This window comes from Eptesicus fuscus, chromosome 13, assembly GCF_027574615.1.
Source record: "Eptesicus fuscus isolate TK198812 chromosome 13, DD_ASM_mEF_20220401, whole genome shotgun sequence".
In the NCBI taxonomy this organism is placed as follows: Eukaryota; Metazoa; Chordata; class Mammalia; order Chiroptera; family Vespertilionidae; genus Eptesicus; species Eptesicus fuscus.
The window spans coordinates 67,631,931-67,654,187 of record NC_072485.1 but is presented as its reverse complement, the minus strand read 5'-3'; the positions used below and the strand labels follow the sequence as shown (position 1 = coordinate 67,654,187).

Sequence of the window (22,257 nt, the reverse complement as noted above, 5' to 3'; positions counted from 1 at the left end):
CCAATGAAAGCATAAATAAATGGAGCAACAAATGGATGTTTCTCTCTCTTTTTCTCTCCCTTCCTCTCTATCTAAAATCAGCTTAAAAAAAGAATAAGTTATTACTATGTAGCCATTAAAAAGAATGGAAAAAAATAAGTTACAGAATACATACAGTATAATTACATTTTTGTATAAAAACAAGTTAAAGAACATTTGCAAATATATGTAGGATCACACACAGAAAGCGTTCTGGAAGGATGTAGAACAATCTGTTAACAGTGAATACTCTGGGAAATTGAATTAAGACAATGCTTGTAGGCGAGAAAGCTTCACTTTTTTACTTTATACCCTTATGTATTGTTTTATTACATTCATGAGTTGCTTTTACAATTAAAATTTTAAATCCACATAAGAGAAAAGATAACCTAATTAAATACTGTATTCAGGTTCACCAATAAGTTAAGCTGTGTAAATTAAGACACTTCTGAGTTGCCCTAGCTGGTTTGGCTCAGTGGATAGAGCATCAGCCCATGGACTGAAGGGTCCCAGGTTCGATTCCAGTCTGGGTCACGTACCTTGGTTGCAGGCTCCATCCTGGCCCTGGAGGCATCCAATTGATGTGTCTCTCTCACATCGAAGTTTCTCTTTCTTTATTTCTCTCCTTCCCTTCCACTCTCTCTAAAAAAAAAAAAAAAGTAAATGGAAAAATATCCTCAGGCAAGGATTAACAACAACAAAAAGACACTTCTAAGTCAGTTAAAACAAGAAGTTTTATATTGGTATGTCTGCAAAGAAATTGGTCTTCTTTTCCTGAAGGTGGTATAGTCTTTTTGGAGAGCAATTTAGCAATACCTAACGGGAGCCATAAAAATGAGCATCTCTTGATTCTAAAGCCCTACTTCTGGGAATATAGCTTAAGGAAATAACTCAAAAGCAAAAATAAATTGTTTGCATAAAAATATTTGTAGCCACATTATTTTTTGATGAAAAACTGGAAATAATTCAATCTGAGGTAGATAAATACAGTGAAATGTCACTAAATAATTCATAAGAAGGCTATGTATATATATGAATGAATTTTTTTTAAAAAGTAGAACTCAAGGATTAAAAAACTGTGGTATATCTATACAGTGAAATACTACACTGCTGTAAAAAAGAAGGAACTCTTACCATTTGCAACAGCATGGATGGACCTGGAGAGCATTATACTAAGCAAAAGAAGCCAGACCGAGAAAGATAAATATCACATATCACTCATTTGTGGAATATAATGAACAACATAGACTGATGAACCAAAATAGAGCCAGAGGGGGGAAAAATATTTTAGAATATATATATATTTAAAAAAAGTAGAACTCAAACCCTGGCCAGGTAGCTCAACTGGTTAGGTCATCATCCTGATATGCCTAGGTTGTGGGTTCGATCCCCAGTCAGGGCACATATGAGAAGAAACTAATGAATGCATAAATAAGTAGAACAAGTTGATGTTTCTCTCTCTTCCTCCCTCTCTAAAATCAATTTTTTAAAAAGTAGAACTCCAATATAAACCTATTTATACATTGATGAAGATGAGAGGGGAACATAGAGATACGTAAATTCTTGCTATTTTAAAATAAAGAAGTCTGTATTTAAGTAACGTTTTAAAATGCAGTAATAATATTGATCTTCTAATTTTAAAATATTAAATTAGATGACCTAATAAAGATTGTTTTCAGTTCCATGCTTATAAAATCTCAAGAAAATGAAATTGAAAGTAAAGTTTTTTTTAAATTTTTTCTTCTCCCTCTAGCACCATTCACATTCTTCTCCTCAGTTTAACATTTTTCTTAAACTAGGTCCATGATAAGGCTTTATACTAGGTTAATTTGCTTTGGAAAGACAAGGTATAAATTCAGAGAAGTAGAAGAGAATGCAGTTATTTCATTTTCTATATCTATTTGTATTATCTATAATAATAAAAGCATAATATGCTAATTAGACCGGACAGCTGAATGATCTTTCGGACGTCCTTCCAGATGAAGCCTCTGTGGCGGGGGCTGAGGCAGAGGTGGTTAGGGGAGATCAGGCAGGCAGGCGAGCAGTCAGAGGTGATCAGGCAAGTAGGCAGAGTGGTTAGGGGCAATCAGGCAAGCAGGCGAGTGGTTAGGGGCGATCAGGCAGGCAGGTAGAGTGGTTAGGGGTGATCAGGCAGGCAGGCAGAGTGGTTAGGGGTGATCAGGAAGGCAGGCAGAGGCGGTTAGGGGTGATCAGGCAGGCAGGCGAGCAGTTAGGAGCCAGCAGTCCCAGATTGCAAGAAGGTGCAGGCTGGGCTGAGGGACCGACCCCCCCCCCCGCCCCTTGCAAGAATTTCGTGCACCGGGCCTCTAGTACATTATAAAAGCAAAGTGTTCACTTCAACTTAACCAGGCTTCCAAATAGTTTTGGAGAGTAAAGTATCCTTTTCTTCTATGATCTACTGAGGAATTTAAGTTGGGAGGATAAATAACTTGCATATGCCCCAAAGAGTCATTGAGAGGGCAAAGATTAGAAACTAGGTCTCATATAAAAGACCTTCTTGCTTAGGCTGTTGAGCCTGTGGGTCTTTCTGTGGGATGGCAATGCACAGGGATAAATTCACTGTTTAAGATCTGGACTGGAGGTCACTTCACCTTTCCTTGATGAGTTGGATTATTTGAGCTGTGTAAGTTTTTTGAAGAAGGGTTTATAGAATCAATTGTAGAAGTGTCTTGTACCACCAACAGGATACCAATAGGAAGTGGGTAGAATCTGACTGAGATTGTCCAAAGAGAAGTGGCTATTAGAGAGTTGCTACCTCTTTGTGTGCTGCCCTTGACTTGTTGATTTTCCTGTCTAGTGCAACCTAGGATCTGAGAAGGAAATGGTGCTGTCATCAGTGCCAAAATTAATCAGAATGTTGCCTCAGTTAGTAAATGGAAAAATTAATTTTCAAACATTTTTTTGTAAATCCTGTGAAATATGAAGACATTCATTTTGTGGTCTAGTTTGCAATTTTTTATATTAATTATACTCATTTTAAACTTTTGAAATGTCTCTAAAAATTTCCCTAATCCTATGATTCAGTGGAAAATATTTATACTCATGAGATTAAAGTTCAAGTTTTTGCCCTACCACTTACAAGCTGTATGACCTTGAGCAGTTTCCTCATTTGTAAAATGGAGATATTAATCCCAACCTTATCTGACTCCTAGGTTGATTGCAAGGTTCAATGAGATAGTGTATGTGAAAGTATGTAGTAAGCTATTGCTCAAGTTATGAAAGTCATTAAGACCTTAACCCTGTTTACAACAATGATAAGCATTGAAGATAGTAGTACATCTCTTTAGATGCTTGGATAATGTCTGGAAACACTCTATCCTACTCTAGGATCCTACCCAGATCCATGAATAGGCTCATGAGCATTCTGATTGGTACATTAGTTTGACTTCTTTATTTGTAGTGTTGGGAAAATATATAGATGTTTTATGTTAACATTAGGTTTGTCTGCATATAACAGAAAACCCTAAAATAACTTGATTTTAAAAAGTTAGAAGATTATTTCACTTTTGTGGAAAAGAAGCCTGAAGATAGTCAGTCCATGGTTAGTATGGTATTTTCCAAGGTGTAATCAGGGACTCAGGTTTCTTTAATTTTCCTCATGGTCCATGAGGACTGAAGGAGCTCTCTGTTATCCTCTGGGGTAAATAAAACACAGCTTTCAGTAGAATCAGTTCCATTTAAATACTTTCTACAAGACCCACACATTATTGTGCTTAGATTTTATAGCTTAATCACGTGACTAATACTTAGCTGCAAGAGAAGCTGAGTAATATGGTCTTTATGCCAATAGCCATGAATCTAGAAAAAATTGGAGTATGTTTCTAAGGAGGAAGAGGCTGCTGGAGCTGGTAACTAGTGGTCTTTGCCTCAGCATTATATAAATATGAATGTTTGTTATAAACTTCTCTCTCCTGCCCTTCCTAATATATTTGCATGTGTGCATGCTCACACACATGCACACACACATGCTTTGGCTAGATAACACATTCACAGGTTCAAAAATATATAAGGCATACATCAAGAGGAATTGTTCCCACCCTGTCCCAATTCATCCCTCTCCTGTGCTCTATTTGCTTATATTTTATTCAACCAACTCTTTGAAATCCTTATGATAGGATTATGTTTTTAAAAATATATATTTTATTGATTTTTTACAGAGAGGAAGAGAGAGGGATAGAGAGTTAGAAACATCGATGAGAGAGAACCATCGATCAGCTGCCTCCTGCACACCCCCTACTAGGGATGTGCCCGAAACCAAGGTACATGCCCTTGACCGGAATCGAACCTGGGACCCTTCAGTCTGCAGGCCGACGCTTTATCCACTAAGCCAAACCAGTTAGGGCGAATTATGTTTTGATTATCCAAATTTACAATACTGTTGAGTTTTGCCATTCCCCCCCCTGAAATAACCTCATTCTTTACTTTTTCTAGAATACTCTCTTTTTCTGCCTTTTGTCATAAAGTCATGTAATAATTTGCTTTTTCTGGTTGTCTCCAAATTAAGGGCTTAGTATAATTCAGTAATCTGATTATCAGTACTTAGATTATCTTCCAACCAACCATTATATTAAAGAAAATTAACTATCAAGCTTATTTTTACTTATTATCTCACTTATTATACTTATTATTACTTATCATATCACATATCACTTTTAACCTAGGACAAAATCCTATCTAATAAGAGGGTAATATGCAAATAGACCGAACAGCAGAACAACCAAACAACCAATCAAAGCATAATATGCTAATGATATGCTAAGGCTGCTCAACCACTGCTATGACATGCACTGACTACCAGGGGGCAGACAGTTGACTGGTTGACCAGTCACTATGACGTGCACTGACTACCAGAGGGCAGATGCTCCGACCGGTAGGTTAGCTTGCTGCTGGGGTCCGGCTGATAGGGACTGAGTAAGATGGGCCAGACACTCCCTGGAGTCCTCCAGCGGTCCCTCCCAGCTCGATCTTGCACCAGTGGGGTCCCTCAGCTTGGCCTGCGCCCTCTGGCAATCTGGGACCCCTTGGGGGATGTCGGAAAGCCAGTTTCAGCCTGATCCTGCAGGCCACTCCCCTTGGGAGGGTGTCAGACGTAGGGCTCATGGCTGGTGAGCACTGCTGCAGTAGCGCAAGCCTCTCCCCATCAGGACTGATTTGGTGCGCGTCTGTGGCAGGCACAGTGGGGCCAGGATGAGCAGGAGCTGCAGGTGGCATTGGACTGCGGGTTTTGGCCCGATCCCTGCAGGCCACCCAAAGGGACCCCATCCGTGCATGAATTCGTGTACGGGCCTCTAGTTATTTATAATTGTTCCTGGATTATGATTGGCACCAGAGACCTGAATGGACTCTCAGTAGGATAAAGGAAGCCTGGGTAATATTACTTGACTATTCCATTTTAAAAATTATGTGGATTCAGGGAGTATGAAAAAAATATTTGAAATTAATTCAGTTGTTGCCATGGTTTATTTTGCTTATTTTGTTTATTTATATTTTTAATATGTTTGTATTGATTTTACATAGAGAGAGAAAAAGAGAGAGGGATAAAGAGATAGAAATATCGATGAAAGATCATGGATTGGCTGCCTCCTGTGTGCTGCCTACTGGGGATCCCACAACCCAGGCATGGGCTCTGACCAGGAATTGAACTGTTACCTCTTGGTTGATGCTCAACCACTGAGCAACACTGGCCAGGCTGTTTAAAGAAGAAATTTGGCAATATGGTTATAGAGAGAAATGTGGAGAATTTTAGGGCTTCATTTGAGCAAGCTCAAGAATTTCCCCTCACTGGATCAAGAGGGAAAAAGATGAGGAAAGTCTTCAATTTCTTAATCTGTAAAATGATGAGAGTTGTATGATATGACCTTCAAGTCCTACTCCTTAAGCTTTTGTAATTCAGGAGCAGAGGTAAGAATAGTAATGAAGTGACTGGCTACTGGTTTCAAGTTAAGTACAACCAAGAAAGGCCAATGGGACAGTCTGTGGGAAATATAGTGATTTCAAGTCCTGGTGAAGAGGAATAGTGTGTTCAATGGAAATTGACAAGAACAAGGAATTTTCAGATCAGGGATTTGATGGGTCATTATTGTAAAAGGACACTGATTAGGTGCTCCTAGGAAGAAAGATGTGAGTTGTGGGTTTGGGGCTTTTTAAAAATCATGTAGGCCAGGAACTCTCAAGGAAACTATAGAGAAACTTAGGAGGTTCCTGAATGCTCTAAAATTATACACAACCTATTCAATTATATCTGTTTTTCTGTTTATAGCTTTAATTATATTCTTATCATGATCTAACAAAAAAGCCACTCTTAAAAATGAAGGATGCCCTGGCCGGTGTTACTCAGTGGTTAGAGCATTGCCCTGTGCACCAAAGGGTTGAGGGTTCGCTTCCTAGTCAAGGGCATGTACCTGGGTTGCGGGGTTGCTCCCTGCCCCAGGTGGGGGCACATTTGGGAGACAACCAGTCGATGTGTCTCTCTCACATTGATGTTTCTCTCTCTCTCTTCACCCCTCCGTGCCTCCCTTGCACTCTCTTTGAAAAAGTAATGGAAAAGATATTCTCAGGTGAGTGAGGATTAACAACAACTACAAAGATTGATAAGGACTCCAAATTATTAAAATGAAGAAAGAGTCCTTCAGTGGGTGTATATAGTTATTATGATATTTTCAGAGTAGGTTTCAATCACAAACGACACAGAAATAAGGAGTGAGAAAAATGTATAGAATGGAGAGGAATTTACCACCAGATAGTTTTGAGTCTTGGCTTGCCATTATTAGCTGTGTGACCTTGGCAAGTTAATAAGCTCCCTAGGCCTCAATTTACTCAGCTGTGAAATGGGAATAATAAGTATCTACCTTAAATGGTGGTTGTGAAGATTAATAATGCAGGTTGAGCAGTTAATACAGTGCTTGGCACATAGTACGTGTTAGGTAAACCTCTCCCCTCACAAGGTTTTAAATTTTCTATATTTATTTTAAGGCCTTTATTGTATATTTCACTGTGAAAGACTGGTCCTCAGTAAGTCCATCTTGAGAGAATTATTCAGTGATGCTCACACTCAAGGTGATATATCTTATTAAGCGGTTAGTTTAGAGGTTCTTTCCTATGCAGATTTGTAAGCCGGTGTGTAATAATCACACATGGGACTTGTTGCCTGGCAGCACGTGTCCCTGAGTGGTAGTACATGGCTTGCATTGTAATGCCATCAGTGCAAGGGCCAGCTGGCTGGACATGTACTGCCACATGGGCCAGGGACTCCATTCCTCAACAAAACAGCAGCCAGCACTAGGGTTAACAGAAAATGACAAACCAGGCGTGGATGAGGGAGGCGCCAGCAGAGCAGCGGGATGTCCTTTGATTTGCTTCTATTATTTGCATGTCTTTCTTGTGATGTCTGTGAAATGTTCAGAATGACAAAGTTTTTAAAAGACCTGCTGACTCCGCCTGAAAAATGTGAAAAACCTCCCGTTTAGAGCCTATTATGTCCAGCTAGCCTGCATTTTCTATATCTTTCTCTTCATTTTTTATTAATGCAAACATTTGCATGAAGACAGAACCTTTGTTTCTTAAAGAGTTCATCTGCTCCTGCTGCTTACTGGCCCTGCCATGCAAGAGCACAACAGAACCTTTGTTACGCTTAGAGCAAAGCTGTTTATGAACGGTGGCTTACTGAGGACTGCTTCCTGTGCTGTGTCCTTCCATTTTGTCTCAAAAGGAAAAAAGAAAAATAGTTCTTACGAGTGAAAAGGATTTGGACTTTCTTTTATTCAAGTCCTGGATGTTGAAATGACAAAAAGCCCCCAAATTTGTGAGGAACTGGTAATTGCATCGAATGCATTTTTTCACTTTCCCTTGAACATAATGAGGCTCTTAGTAACAATGGAAGGAACAAGTGCTTTCTCATTGGAAGAGAGAGAAGGAACAGTAAAAAGGCAACAGAAAGAGGTTCTTCCTGTAAGAACCCAAATATTGTATCAGAATGTGTTTTGGTACTCAGTGTTTCCCACCTGGGAGGCACAGTGCTAAAATGGTTGCGTTGAATAAAGAATAGTACCAGGGTGTATAAATAGGGAGACAGTTTATGTGTTCATTTCGTAAGTATTTGAATGACTGCAATGTGGAAGACACTGAATGGTCCCTAGTGTCAAAGGGTATAAAAAATAAACGAGTCATGGTTCCTATCTGTATTTAAGGAGTAGGATGATATTGGAAAAATTAAAATAGGTGTTTAGGGAGTTCAGGAAAAGGAAGATTGCTTCTGGCTGGGAGAGAATCAGGGAACTCTTCATGAAGAAGGTGGCATTCCAACTGAGCCTGGCAGGAAAGGTAGGCTTGGACAGTGCAACATTCCTAAGAATGATGAAGCAAAATTAATATGTTGGCATGCGTTTTCTATGTAAACTAAACTCGGGACTCTCTGTCTAGCCTGTGCTCTTCTATATGACATCTGTGCACTTTGGCCTAGGCTTCTGGGGCATCTATAAATATCTACACTAGAAATACTTTACTTTCATAGCAAAAATAGAAACTTGAAGGGATTATTGAGCATTATTATGAGCCACATTTCATAAGTAGAGTGTAGACATAGTTCTGAGTGGGGACTGACGTATGAGACTGTCATTTGAAAAACAATCCCCACCTTCATACAGAGGCAGTATCAACCAGAAGAGAGAGGAATTCTAAGCCCATGAATTTTCAGCGGCCTTAAGTTAGAACTCTTCTGTATCTTTCTGCCATTAGATAAAATGAGATCCTGTTACTGTTTTGTGAATTGTGAGTGCCAACTGATTTTAATGGAAAAGTTTGAATGCAAAATGCCAAGTAATGATGTTATTGCATTAGTACCTAAGATAGGTGCAGTAATATCACTAATCCATGTAGTCATAGTTAAATTTCAGATTACCAAATTTAATTGCTAATAATCTATAAATGCATGTTTGCCTCAAAGGCTAACCATGACTATATAGCACAATTAATTTTCACCCTGTAACTTTAATATTTTTTGGCCTGGCATGACATAAGTGGTACATGATGTATTCCCTTTTTGTCAATGTATAGGTGTTGTTGTTTTTTAAAACCTGGTTCTGGAAAATCGTTTTGTGAATGTTTATGGAGTTGATTTGGTAACTATACTGCTCTTTGAGTAACTATTTTGCAAAGCTATTGTGATGACAATTTTACTTGGGTTCTTCATATGTCCCATAGATTGTAACTGTGGGAAACTTAAGTGCCACTTTAAATTTCTCTGACATTCAGGCAGTACATTTTGTTATGGTGAGCTAGCTAAGTGCTTTAAGTTTGGACCTCTGTAAAAGCCTCCTTAAAAAAATGCAAAACTCCAACCTACTAATTCTGCATTATGAGATTTAGTCTGGAAATATGGAAGCAATATGATTTAAGCACTTAGCCTTAATTGACGTCCCCAAAATATTAACAATCACCAGTGTTAGGAAGGAGGAGGGAGGAGGGAAGGATTATGGTTGAGTAGGACTGTTTGAATGTCAAAGCACTCAGCTTTGCACAGCTGTTAACTTGTCTATTGGTTGAGGTAAGTAAACTTTAGCTTTCCATCCCCTACTTTACATAAAGATCTTTAGTCACCTCTAGTTTCTGGTTGTCACAGGTGATGTTAACACATGTGTAATGCTTTGCTTGTCCCTGGCTTGTCTTTTAGTATTTGAGTTTGACTAGCTGTATAGCAGTGGTTTGGATGCCCAAAAGTGATGTATTAGTTTTGTCTGTTTTATAATAAGCTATTAATGTAAAAGGTATTTCCTTAATTTTAAAATTTGTTCTTAGAAAAGTCCATTTGACCCGGGTCCGGGTGAGGACGTGCCCCTGGGTCCAGGAGAGGCCATGTGCCCCCGGGTCCGGGTGAGGCCGCGCCCCTGGGTCCAGGAGAGGCCATGCGCCCCCGGGTCCGGGTGAGGCCGCGCCCCTGGGTCCGGGTGAGGCTGGGTCCTGGGTCCGGGCGAGGCCGTGCGCCCCCTGGATCCAGGTGAGGCTGGATCCTGGGACCAGGTGAGGCCGCGCACACCTGGGTCCCGGTGAGGCCACGTGCCCCGGGGCCCGGGTGATGCTGGGTCCCAGGTCCGAGTGAGGCCACGCCCCTGGTTCCGGGCGAGACCAAACCAGAAGGAGTCGGACCTGCATTACCACCATTTGTCCACCATCCAGAGCTGAAAAGTCAGTGCCAACATGTACACATAAGGAACTGGTGGACATTGAAATTGGGTCTCAAAAGAACTGTTGGTCCAGAAAGAAACTTACTACAGACTGATTCATTTGCCTGTCAGCATAACTATTATTGCTCGTCTCACATTCTGTTCTTATAAGTATATTTCTAGTAACACATGATCTCACTCATCTAGGGGAAATGATGAACAACATAGACTGATGAACAAGAACAGACCCAGAAACAAGGAGGCATCGATCGGACTGTCGGGCCTCAGAGGGAGGGTAGGGGAGGGTGGGGGAAGGGGGGAGAGATCAACCAAAGGACTTGTGTGCATGCATACAAGCTTAACCAATGGTTAAGGACAACAGGGGGGTGGGGTGGGGGATGGGAATGGGGGGATGAGGACAAATATGTGACACCTTAATCAATAAAGAAATAAATAAAAAAAAGAAAAGTCCATTTGATATAAGTCATGTTGCATAACTCTTGAAAAGCTGCAATAGCCCTGGCTGGTTTGGCTCAGTGGATAGAGCGTCGGCTTGCGGACTGAGGGGTCCCGGGTTCGATTCTGGTCAAGGGCACATGCCTGGGTTGCGGGCTCAATCCCCAGTAGTGGGCATGAAGGAGGCAGCCGATTGATGATTCTCTCTCATTGATGTTTCTATCTCTTCCTCTCCCTTCCTCTCTGAAATCAATAACAACATATTAAAAAAATAAAGGCTGCAGTATAATGTTGTGCAGACCAAAGACATGGATTCAAATCCTGTCTCTGCTGCTCACTCTTTAGATAAATTACATATATGAATCTTCCTTTTTTATCTATAAAATTGAGATGAAATAAAATACCCATTTCATAGTATTGAAAATTAAATACATTAATACCCATAAAATGCTTAGAATGCTATTATTTTGTAGGAAATGGGTTTGGTTTTTAACTTGTCCTGGATTATTTGAATCTTTGAAAATAATTACATAGTAATTAGAAATAAACATTTTTAAAAATGTAAAGATCATGCCAGTACTTCAACTGTCTGGTTTCCCAATTTAAGCTTCTTTTCTAGTATTAACAATGGAAAGCCAGCAATATCTAGATAATACAGTGTTAAATGGGATACACTATAAGTGTTTAGATTTTTCTTGTTTTTGTTTGTTTGTGTTTAAATATGGAATGCTTCACAAATTTGCATGTCATCCTTGTGCAGGGGCCATGCTAATCTCTGTATCATTCCAATTTTAGTATATGTGCTGCTGAAGTGAGCACTCTTGTTTTTATTTTTGCTTTTGAGATTTAGGGCATGGGCTTTGGAGTCACATCTAAATTTGAATCCTAGCCCAGCCATTTATTAAGACTTTGAGCAGGTTCCTTAACCTTTCTGAGCTTCAAAAACAGTTTACTACCTACCTCATTGGGTTGTATAAGGATTGCATGTGCTAGTTTTCCTCATTTCCCCATCTCCTTTGATTAAAGGAAATTGGTCGAGTGTGGTCTAAGATCAAAGATGGTCATGTATGGGTGATAAAATATTTCCCCAGAACATTCTATATCCCTAGATCAGGACATACCATAAAGACAGAGGATGTAAGTAATTAATTTTAAAGGTCTATTAATTTTTAAACCATTAAGCTAAGTCTTTGTATTTAACAAGATCAGTACTGTATCATATTAGTGATTTATAAATGATATTGAACTTGAATTTTTTAAGTTTACATTTCAGATTGTTGGTTAAAAGCAATAATTTTTTTTAATCTCAGAGGACTGCCTTAATTTAATTCAACATTTATTTGTGCCAACCAGCATCTGACGCTCAGAGGCTTCAAAAACCAAAATGTCTCTCAAAAGCACTCTGGCAAGGGAGGAAAAAGTCATATTTAAATTGAATATATATATTCTGCTTTTCTCTTACACTGCTATTGCTGTTGTGTATATTTATTAATATTACATATAATTCATGTGAATATTTTTCCAGTGAGACTTGTTTATTCTAGTATGGGAACTCTGTATTAAATAATAAGAGTGGTCTAACTAATATTGTAGGTGGAAATTCTAGGTCCCTCAAGCAAAAATTTCCAAATGGGACCCCTTATCATTTAATTGCAAAACAAACAACTAATACTTTGATGGTATTTAAGCCTTGGAAAGGAGTAAAAAGAAATAATTTTGGACTTTCCCCATATAAATTAGAGTCTTCTGAGCAGCAGTTAATAAGTGAATGCTTCCCACATGTTTAAAGGCTATAACTGAAATGGGTATATGATTATGTGTATTATTATACAGTGGTGGGCAAAAGTAGGTTTACAGTTGCACTGTGACATTCTTTTGAGTTAATAAAGATATTGTAATCATCAGAACCTACATGTCTTTTTCCATATGAACAACTATAAACCTACTTCTGTCTGCCCTGTGAGTGTATGGTTTTATATAGCCCAGGAATTTTTGAAGATAATCTATAAATATATTTGGTTGAATGAACAGAACTATAAATAAGTGAGTAGAAGGCTATAGAAGTTTGGTCTCTTGGGGTGCATTAGCATTGAAACCCTATTGTCTTGTGAGTTTTGCAGTGTCATGGAGGGGTACATAGTAATAATTAATAACAATAATAAAAATAGCCTATATTTATAGCACACATATTATGTGTCAAGCAATATGCTAAGATTATTACATACATTATTCTATTTACTCCTCACTACAACCTTAGATGGTAGCTACTCTTCTCCAATTTTATAGAAAAGGGCAGGCAGAGAAATTAGGTAACTTGTTTAAAGTCACATAGTTAATAATTGCCAGAGCTAGTAATCAAATTGAGGTCAGCCTGACTCCAGAAACCTTTTATAGCAGGAGCGTCTCTGGTATAGAGATTAATAGATCAGGAGGTGACCCAACAGAACCAAGACATTTCTGATCCACAACTTCCTTCACTTGAGAGGTTCATGTGAAGATCATACAGTGTTTACTTGTATTTCACTTGGATTTTTCAGGGCATCATGTTCAAGTTATAAATGTTTATCTCAGACAGAGCTCCTATCTGAGCAAGACATGGATGCTTGGGCCTCAGTGTGGATTTCAAAACAATAGAGCCTTATTGGTACATTTTAGAAAACATACTTAATCTGGTCTTGTGGAAGTCCCAGCAAAGCAAAAGAGAAAATGGCAATCTGAAATGATTTTCCTTTTCTAAAAGGGCAGCTAAGGTGCCCATATATCTTTGCCCTCCGGGGATGCAGGTGTGCAGTTTGTATTCTTTAATCATTCACACAAATTAAAGCATATTCCTTTGCATTTAAAAAGTAATGTAAAATGACATTCTTCATGTTTTATTGCCAGGCAAGAGCTTTGAACTTCTGTTTCATTGAAGTTTGATAAACTGCAAGGGTTTTCCAGGATTGGGTGGTGCACTTAACCACAAAGGGAACATTGGACTGATAAGAGCTGCAGGTGAAGGAAACCGCCAGAGAACAGCAATTAGAGTTCTTCACACTGTCTTGTGTGAAATTCTCAGAAGGGAGGAACCTTTTCCTGCCTCTGCTGGCTCTTCTTAGCTGCTTCTCTTCTCCCACTGATAAAAGAGCACCAGGGCTTTCTGTTTCCACTTTGTGAACTAGGGTGGGTAGGGTGGGATGGTTCTTAAAGTCTAACTTCATACAAATGTTGATTGCCGCCGCCCCCCCCCCCCCGCCCCCGCAACATATGAGTTCATATAGACACAAATGGGCATCTCTCAGGTGATTTTATTATCAACATACACCCCTGCCTTTGTCTATGTGTAAAAATCATATTTACTTCCAAACTATTACAAAATGTCAATGGTGAATCAGTATGGTATAGTGTTAAGAGCAGGGGTTCTTGGTAAGAGGCAAACTTTGGTTTGAATCTTGGCCTCTCTTTTACTAACAGCTTGATCTTGAGCAAGTTACTTTAATTTTATAAATCTCAGTTCTCCCATTTGTAAAATGGAAATAATAAAAACACCTATCATAGGATTGTTGTGAAGACTAAATAAAATAATGCAAGTAAAATAATTAGCCCAGTATCTGACACATTGTTGTTCAATAAGTTTCACAGGTGCTCAAAATTGGTAGCTGTTATTATTATTATATTAAACTCTAAACATCTGATTGGTAGATTAAGCAGGTATAGTCCCTTGTTTTTCTTTCTTTTTCCTCTCTCTCTTTTTTTTAAATAGTTTGTTTTCCAGAAAATTCCTTCTGTCTTTCTAGGAGGATAAAAGTACTTTGATTCAAACATTCCTCCCTTAAAGGGCTTTCACACTTACTTGTGCCCGTGGAGCTAGGGAGAAATAACATGATTTGCTTCTAAGTATGGCAGAGCGCTTTCATTTCTACCATTTAAAAAAATCCTGTACTCGCCTCAGGTAGATCTAAGTCATAGAAGCCTATATAGACAAAGGAAGAAATATTTTTGTAGGGTCAGAATAAGTGGGTGGAAGAAGGGAAGGAGAATACAGAAGTGAAAATATAGCTGATTTTAATGTTAGCTTGGCTGTTTCTTCTCTCAATTTAATATGTACTTAATTATAAAACAATTAATACCAGAAATTGGCATGTATTATCTCACAGCTTCATCCAGTTTTGCCATTTCTTAGAGAAGTAGTTTTCCACTTGGAAACTGTTGATAAAGCACTGATTTTGTCTTCACATCTTTTGGGGGTGGAGAACCTTTGCAATGATTGATGGTTGTTAGTTGTGGGAAGCACTCAAATGAACAGAATAAGTAACAGAATGTAAACATGTCGCTCATGTGGACTTTAGGCTGGTGCACATGTGGTGGAGCCCTGGGTCACCGTTGTTAAATGAAGACTCTCAGAGTAGAGCTGGGATAGACAAACTTGTTTGCTTCATAAGTGTTACTGGACCACCAGCATTTTAGGAATAGTTTTGTGAAATACTCATTTTTATTAATTTTAGGTAATTTATCCATATTTTCTTAAAGGATAAAACTATGAAAGAGGCAGATGTTCATCTTGGCAGCAACTTTGTGGAATTGTGTTTTGTCAGGATATTCATCACTTTGGGGTTTTTTATTCTCACTACTCCAAAAGAAAGTTGTGATTAAAATAAAAATGTTTTTGGATGGTAAGTGGAAAACTGAGTTGGAAGTTTTTATGTGAAGTGTGCCTTCGATACCATTGTCATACCTCTATAAAGTTACAATTCAGGAGGAGGAACAGTCATTTGTTGAGCACCAGCTATATCCGAAGCTCTGGCCTTTGTTGTTTACTGAAGTAGACACTCAATAGCCCTTTGAGATGGGCTTTTAAGAAAATACATTATCAAGCAAGCCAAGGACTCTGGTGTTTTACATGCATTACCTTATTTAATTCTTATAATCCTATGGTGTGTAGGTACTAATAATATTGTCATAACAAACAGTAATAGTATTATTATCCACTTTTTACATGAGGAAGTAGGCTTGGAGAATAATTTGCTCAACGTCATACAGCTAGGAATTGGTAGGGCTGAAAATGGAACTCAGGTCTCTCTAAACTCCAAAGCCCATGTATTTAACCAGTGATTCTTTTTAAAAAAAATATATTTTTATTGATTTCAGAGAGGAAGGGAAAGGGAGAGAGAGAGATAGAAACATCAGTGATGAGGGAGAATCATTGATCAGCTGCTTCCTGCACGCCCCACACTGGGAGCCTGCAACCCAGGCATGTGACCTGACTGAGAATTGAACTGTGACCTTCTGGTTCATAGGTCGATGCTCAACCACTGACCCACACTGGCTGGGCTTAACCAGTGATTCTTAAACTTCACCATATATAAGAAGCATCATGGGTACTTGTTAAAAATTACTGGGCTTCAGTTAGAAATTTAAGGTCACTAAGTCTGGGATGGTGCCAGCTTATAAATCTGCATTTAACAGGGTATCTCAGATGTTTCAGATCAACAAGTTGATTGATCATATTTTGAGAAAAAGTTAAGTTTCTTTCCACATAGGTGCAGATTAAATAACTAAGATTAATCTACCAAAGACAGAGCCATGAATCAAAACACATTTCTTTCTCATTTTAATACTCAGACCATTTCTGAGAAGCCCAGGATTAATCTGTATATTTAACAGTCACAATAAATGCAGAAAAATAACTTCTGATAAATTGAGCCACACAGATTTCATTTATTATCTTCCAAGGTTAATAGTTTATAACACTAGTTTTCACAATCTTTAAACTTTTCTAATTTTTTATTAAAGAATTGAGTTTTCTTGCCCTAGCCAGTTTTGCTCATTGGATAGAACATCGGCCTGTGTACCAAAGGGTCCTGGGTCTAGGGCAAGTACCTCGGTTGCAAGCTCCTTCCCCTCCTGGGTCCTGGTCAGGGCGTGTGCAGGAGGCAACCAATCGATGTGTTTCTCTCACATCGATATTTCTTTCTTTCTCTCTCTCTTCCACTCTCTATAAAAATCAATGGAAAAATATCTTCAGGTGAGGAGAAAAGAAGAGAAGAGAAAAGAAGACAAAAGAAAAGAAATGGGAAGAGTTTTCTTTGCAATCAGATCATTTATGCTTTGGGCACTCTTCCCTGGAATAAGTTCTGAGACATACAGAAAATGAAAGCGGGTGGAAGGAAATGGGAAGAAAAGAACTTCCAGATATATCTGCTTAATGGTGCTAAAGCTCCTCGATAGCTCTCCCTCATCACTGAAATGAAGTATTGATGCTAATAGCCAACCAGATGGCAGTAAGTCATGTGCTACATCATGTCCAATTCTACCCTTTGGGACCATAGGTGCGTTAGGGCCAGCAAGTTTGGTTGGCCTATTTCAGTCCATTAACTAAGGTAGAGGCAACATCTTGACTGATTTTCATGGCCTCCAGTTGGAATTGGGAGGACTTTTATTTTTTACTTTTCTCTCTCACTTTTCTCTCTCTCTCTCTTTTTTTTTTTTTGGCAGCTCAGCGACATGTCCTCACGTACATGGAGGATGCAGTGTGCCAGCTGCTAGAAAATAAGGAAGATGTTAGCCAATATGGTATTGCCAGGTTCTTCACTGAATAGTAAGTACGTGAATGCTTTGCCAATAGGGTGAGCCCAGAGAAGGCACTTGGAAGCAGGCAAGGTGCATGAAGAATAGAGCAGGACAAGGCTGATTATGAGGTGGCAGTGAATACTTAGTTTTGGTAGGCTGGTCCAGGGCTGCCCAAATATGTTTTAGAACATGCCCTTGGAGCAACTAGTTTTGTCCAGTGATAAGTTTCATGATGGTCATGACTACAGAAGCTCAGCAACTGCTTGTTTGATTTATTAAATCTGTTTCTTTAGATCCCTCTTATAATTTTTAACCTTCTACGTAATTCAAAATATTCACTCTGATTTCCTTTAGTAAGTGTACCTTTAGCCTATGTTTTTCATGGCTGTTTTTTTCATTGAAATGTTTAGGATGATGTTCCCTTGCAGTTTTCTTTCTGTAGGATGCTGTATCAATCACATAATGATTTAAGAGTATTTCTAAAGGCAGGACATCATAGATTATATCTTTGAAGGGTTATACTTCTTTGTATAGTGTGCTTGGAGTGTGTAAAAGTCAAAATGATTGATTTTTTTTTTTTAGCTAATGTTTTTTTTTTTTTTTTAATGAATCTTTATTGTTCAGATTACAATTGTTTCTCCTTTTTCCCCCACATATCTCCCCACCACCCAGTTCCTACCCCCCCTTCCCTTACCTACCCCCCCCCACTGTCCTTATCCATAGGTGTATGATTTTTGTCCAGTCTCTTCCCATACTCCCCACACAGACACCCCTTTCCCCCTGAGAATTATCAATCCACTCCCATTCTATGCCTGATTCTATTAAGTTCACCAGTTTATTCTGTTCCTCAGATTTTTAATTCACTTGACTTTTAGATTCACTTGTTGATAGATATGTATTTGTTGTTCATAATTTTTATCTTTCTTCTTCTTTTTCCTCTTTTTAAAGAATACCTTTCAGCATTTCATATAATGCTGGTTTGGTGGTGATGAACTCCTTTAGCTTTTTCTTATCTGTGAAGCTCTTTATCTGCCCTTCAATTCTGAATGATAACTTTGCTGGGTAGAGTAGTCTTGGTTGTAGGTTCCTGCTATTCATCACTTTGAATATTTCTTGCCACTCCCGTCTGGCCTGCATGGTTTCTGTTGAGAAATTAGCTGATAATCGTATGGGAGCTCCCTTGTAGGTAACTAACTGTTTTTCTCTTGCTGCTTGTAAGATTCTCTCTTTGTCCTTTGCTCTTGGCATTTTAATTATGATGTGTCTTGGTGTGGTCCTCTTTGGATTCCTTTTGTTTGGGGTTCTGTGTGCTTCCTGGACTTGTAAGTCTATTTCTTTCATCAGGTGGGGGAAGTTTTCGTTCATTATTTCTTTAAATAGGTTTTCAGCATCTTGCTCTCTCTCTTCTTCTGGTACCCCCATAATTCTGATGTTGGTTCGCTTGAAGTTGTCCCAGAGGCTTCTTACACTATCTTCAACTTTCTGAATTCTCTTCTCTTCATGCTTCTCTGGAAGAGTGTCCTTGGCCTCTTTGTATTCCAAATCTTTGAGTTGATTCTTGCAATCCTCTAGTCTGCTTTTGGGTCTCTGTATAATATTTTTTATCTCAGTCAGTGTATGTTTAATTTCTAGTTGGCCCTCATTGAATTTATCAGCCTTTTCCATGAAATTCTTGAAAAACCTTATAACCATGGTTTTGAACTCTATGTCCAGTCGCTTGTTCTCCTCCATTTCTTTGGTTTGTGATCTGTTTCCTTGCCTTCTCATATTCTCTGCTTCCCTAAGTTGGTAGGATAGTTTTGTGTACTAGGTGTCCTATTGGTTCAACGGGTCAGCCTCCCAGTTACTTGAGGTGGACACTCTTGGTGTACCCTTGTGTACTGTGTGTCCCCCAGCAGGAGCTACAGCAAGGGCTAGTTTTCTCCTCCTTTGCTTGGGCGGTTTTGGAGCAGTCTGACTGGAGCTGCAGTTATTTTGGTTAAGCTGGCACAGAACAGGCCATTTATATGCAAAAGCCACTGTGTGGAGCCTGGGCGGGTTTGTAGAATGTGCGGGGCAGGGCCTCACGGCGGGGCCTCAGGGCGGGGCGGGGTCTCAGGGCGTCACTAGGCTGGGGCGTGGCCAACGGCGATGGCTGCCGTCAGCCTTCTCTGCCTTTCCACGTTTCCAAGTCCCTGCGCCCTGCGCTCCAGCGCAGTAAACACTGATTGCTGGGCGCACCACTGCAAAAAAGTCACTCTCACTTTCCGACCCGATGGCCGAGAGTCCAGCTTCTCCCCGTAGGTGTCTGGGTCCCCCGAGTGTCCCCAGAAACTGGATTTCAGAGTGATCGGGAGCTTGTCTCCCTGCGGGTTGAAGAAAAGCCGCGCACCCAGCCGCCCGCCGCCGGCCCGATTCGCGTGCCTCCGTACCTCAGCTTTTCAGCGTTTGTGCTTCTTTCTCTTCTTAGTTGTAAATCTTCCACTCAGCCAGCTTTCCCGTGGTTTTGGGTGGTAGACGTTTTTGTCTTTTAGTTGTATTTTTGAAATTGTTGTGTGAGGCAGCAGATTAGTTGTTTAACTATGCCGCCATCTTGGTTCCTCCCCCCTTAGCTAATGTTTTAAGGCTGAATCAGATAATCACTTTAAAACTCTTTGGTCATCATGAGAGGATTTGCTAAAGAAATACAAAGCATTATTTTTATTACTGATATGACATTATATATTTACTAGAGGCTCAATGCACGAAATTCGTGCAAGAGTAGGCCTTCCTTCCCCCTGCTGCCGGCACCGGCTTCTCTCTGGCACCTGGGACCCAGGCTTCCCTCCAGCCGCCAGCAGACACCTGGGACCTGGGCTTCCCTTGCAGCCTTGGCTTCATCCAGAAGGTCATCTAGAAGGACATCTGGTCTAATTAGCATATTGTGCTTTTATTATTATAGATATAATAATTTGAAGTCTCTTTCCTTTTGTTCTAATTTTTTGGGAGCATTCTAAGAAAGGAAGAATCTCCTCTTACAGGTTTCTATTTAACATGAATCATGAACTCCTCCTAGAAAACAGATTTTTTTCTTTTTTTCTCCAGAGGTTCCTTGGAGAACAGACAACTATTCTAATGGGTTGTTGTTAGGCGAATTCTTTTTTTAAAATCCTCACCTGAGAAGTAGCTTGGAGAAAGGAAGTGGGGAGGAGGGGGGAGAGAAAGAGAGAGAGAGAGAGAGAGAGAGAGAGAGAGAGAGAGAGAGAGAGAGAGAGACCGGTTGCCTTATGTATGTGCCCTGACCAGGGATTGAACCAGCAACCCTGCAGTGCACAGGACAATGCACAATCAACTGAGCCTCTCCAGACAGGCTAGGGGAATTCTTGACTCTCCCAAACTCTTTTGCTGAACAACAGATCTCACAAGTAAAATCTAGATTTCTTATGGATTGGAATTTCGTTTCTGGGAAAAACAGGCTTTCCAGGAGCAGATCCAGTCCCTTTCCCAGTCTTCTAAGGAGGTAAAATAGAGAAAGGAATCTCAATTGTTCTCATGATGTGGTAAGCAAACAAGGTGGACAGGGAATAAAGACTGAGATTGAATAGTCTTGCTTGCTTTTACAGAACTGACAAGCCTAGGAGTTAAGTTTCTAGGCCATTTAATCTGTACCAGCACCCTTGAGGCTCCTTGCCAAGTGAAATATGATTCTTCTGGGGCAATGCTTCTTCCTTTTTTTTTTTTTTTTTTTTAATTTACTCCCCCACCCTCATCTCCTTTATAAGTCTTTTCCCTATTATACTGGTTCCTTGAGGGTAGGCATCATTTCTTCTTCATCTTTCTATTCCTAGTGCCTGCCACAATGCTTAGCAACTAATAGATATTGGTACATGTTGAATCAACAGCTATATCTATATTTTGTTATTACATATTATACTCTTATTCTTGATCTTGTTAAAAATAAAGAATATCTCTTGTTTTTCTTTTTTGTTGATTCTTTCTTCTTTTTATTTATTTTTTAAAAATATATTTTTTATGATTTTAGAGAGGAAGGGAGACAGAGAGAGATAGAAACATCAATGATGAGAGAGAATCATTGATCAGCTGCCTCCTGCACCTTTTGTACTGGGGACCGAATCTGCAACCTGGGCATATGCCCTGACTGGGAATTGAATCGCAATTTCCTGGTCCATAGATCAATGCAAGCCATGCCAGCTGGGCTGTTGATTCTTTTTTATAAAGCTCTATATTTGTCATTTAAGAAGCTGTATACCATGTGTATAACACTCAAAAGTGAACCCTACTGGTCTGTGTAACTGATACTGCACTCTAGTGAGTCAGTGGTAAAACGTATAACCCTCAGAATGCTATTGATTTTAGCTTTTATCTACCAATACACTGTGAAACACTCAAGATTTTCCACAGTGCGATAGAAATCTAGTTGCCGAGTGATCTGTTTCTTGTCTTCAGGAAACTAAAACTACATAATGTATGTGAATGGCACATACCTGAGACTTCTATAACTCTGAGATACCATATTGGCCTGAGGCAAGTTATTTTGGGAAGTGAACAAGTATCAAAGCTCCAAAATCCTTTAAAAAAAAACACACCCACAAAACTTGAAAGATGTTGAAGCCTGCTGGAATAGGAATTAGTATTTTGTGGACAAGAGTTGGATCAGTAGAGGCTACTGATTTTGCTTTGATTTGTGAATTTTGTTTAGTGAAAAGCCTTCTTTTTTAGGAATCTTGATTATATTGATTCATAGAAACATGATGAAGTGAAAAGAACACTGCCCTAGGAAGCAGAGATCCTTATTCTTATAAGTCCTCACTTTATAATCTTGGTCAAATTTCTGAAATTTTCTGAGCTTCAGTTACCTCATCTATGAACTGGATATAATAAAGTCTTACATGCCAATAATGATAATATAGTAATTATATTTTATAATAAAGATTTTTTATTAAACTCATGCTATGTCTCAGCCACTATAATTCTTTGGACTATTATTATCTCTATTTTATAGATGAGGAAACAGACTCAGGAAGGTTAAAATAGCTTTTTTAAGTTCACAAGCGAGTAAGAGACAGAGTTAGGAATC

General features: G+C 39.3%; 1 protein-coding gene and 1 non-coding gene across 4 annotated transcripts in view; one reads left to right on the top strand and one right to left on the bottom strand.

The window, feature by feature from the left end:
- CSTPP1 (centriolar satellite-associated tubulin polyglutamylase complex regulator 1) overlaps positions 1-22,257 on the top strand; it is a 160,402-nt gene that overhangs the window by 19,954 nt on the left and 118,191 nt on the right. For 2 of the 3 annotated variants that reach the window (XM_008146754.3, XM_008146753.3), the window contains exon 2: positions 17,127-17,229. The exons of the other annotated variant lie outside the window; for it this stretch is intronic. In XM_008146754.3, coding sequence (XP_008144976.1) covers positions 17,127-17,229 — 103 coding nt within the window. The remainder of the gene's footprint in view (positions 1-17,126; positions 17,230-22,257) is intronic. 3 annotated transcript variants of the gene reach the window in all.
- On the bottom strand, positions 11,368-11,471 carry LOC114233554 (U6 spliceosomal RNA). Its single transcript, XR_003619702.2, has one exon. It is a non-coding gene; the product is annotated as a U6 spliceosomal RNA (small nuclear RNA).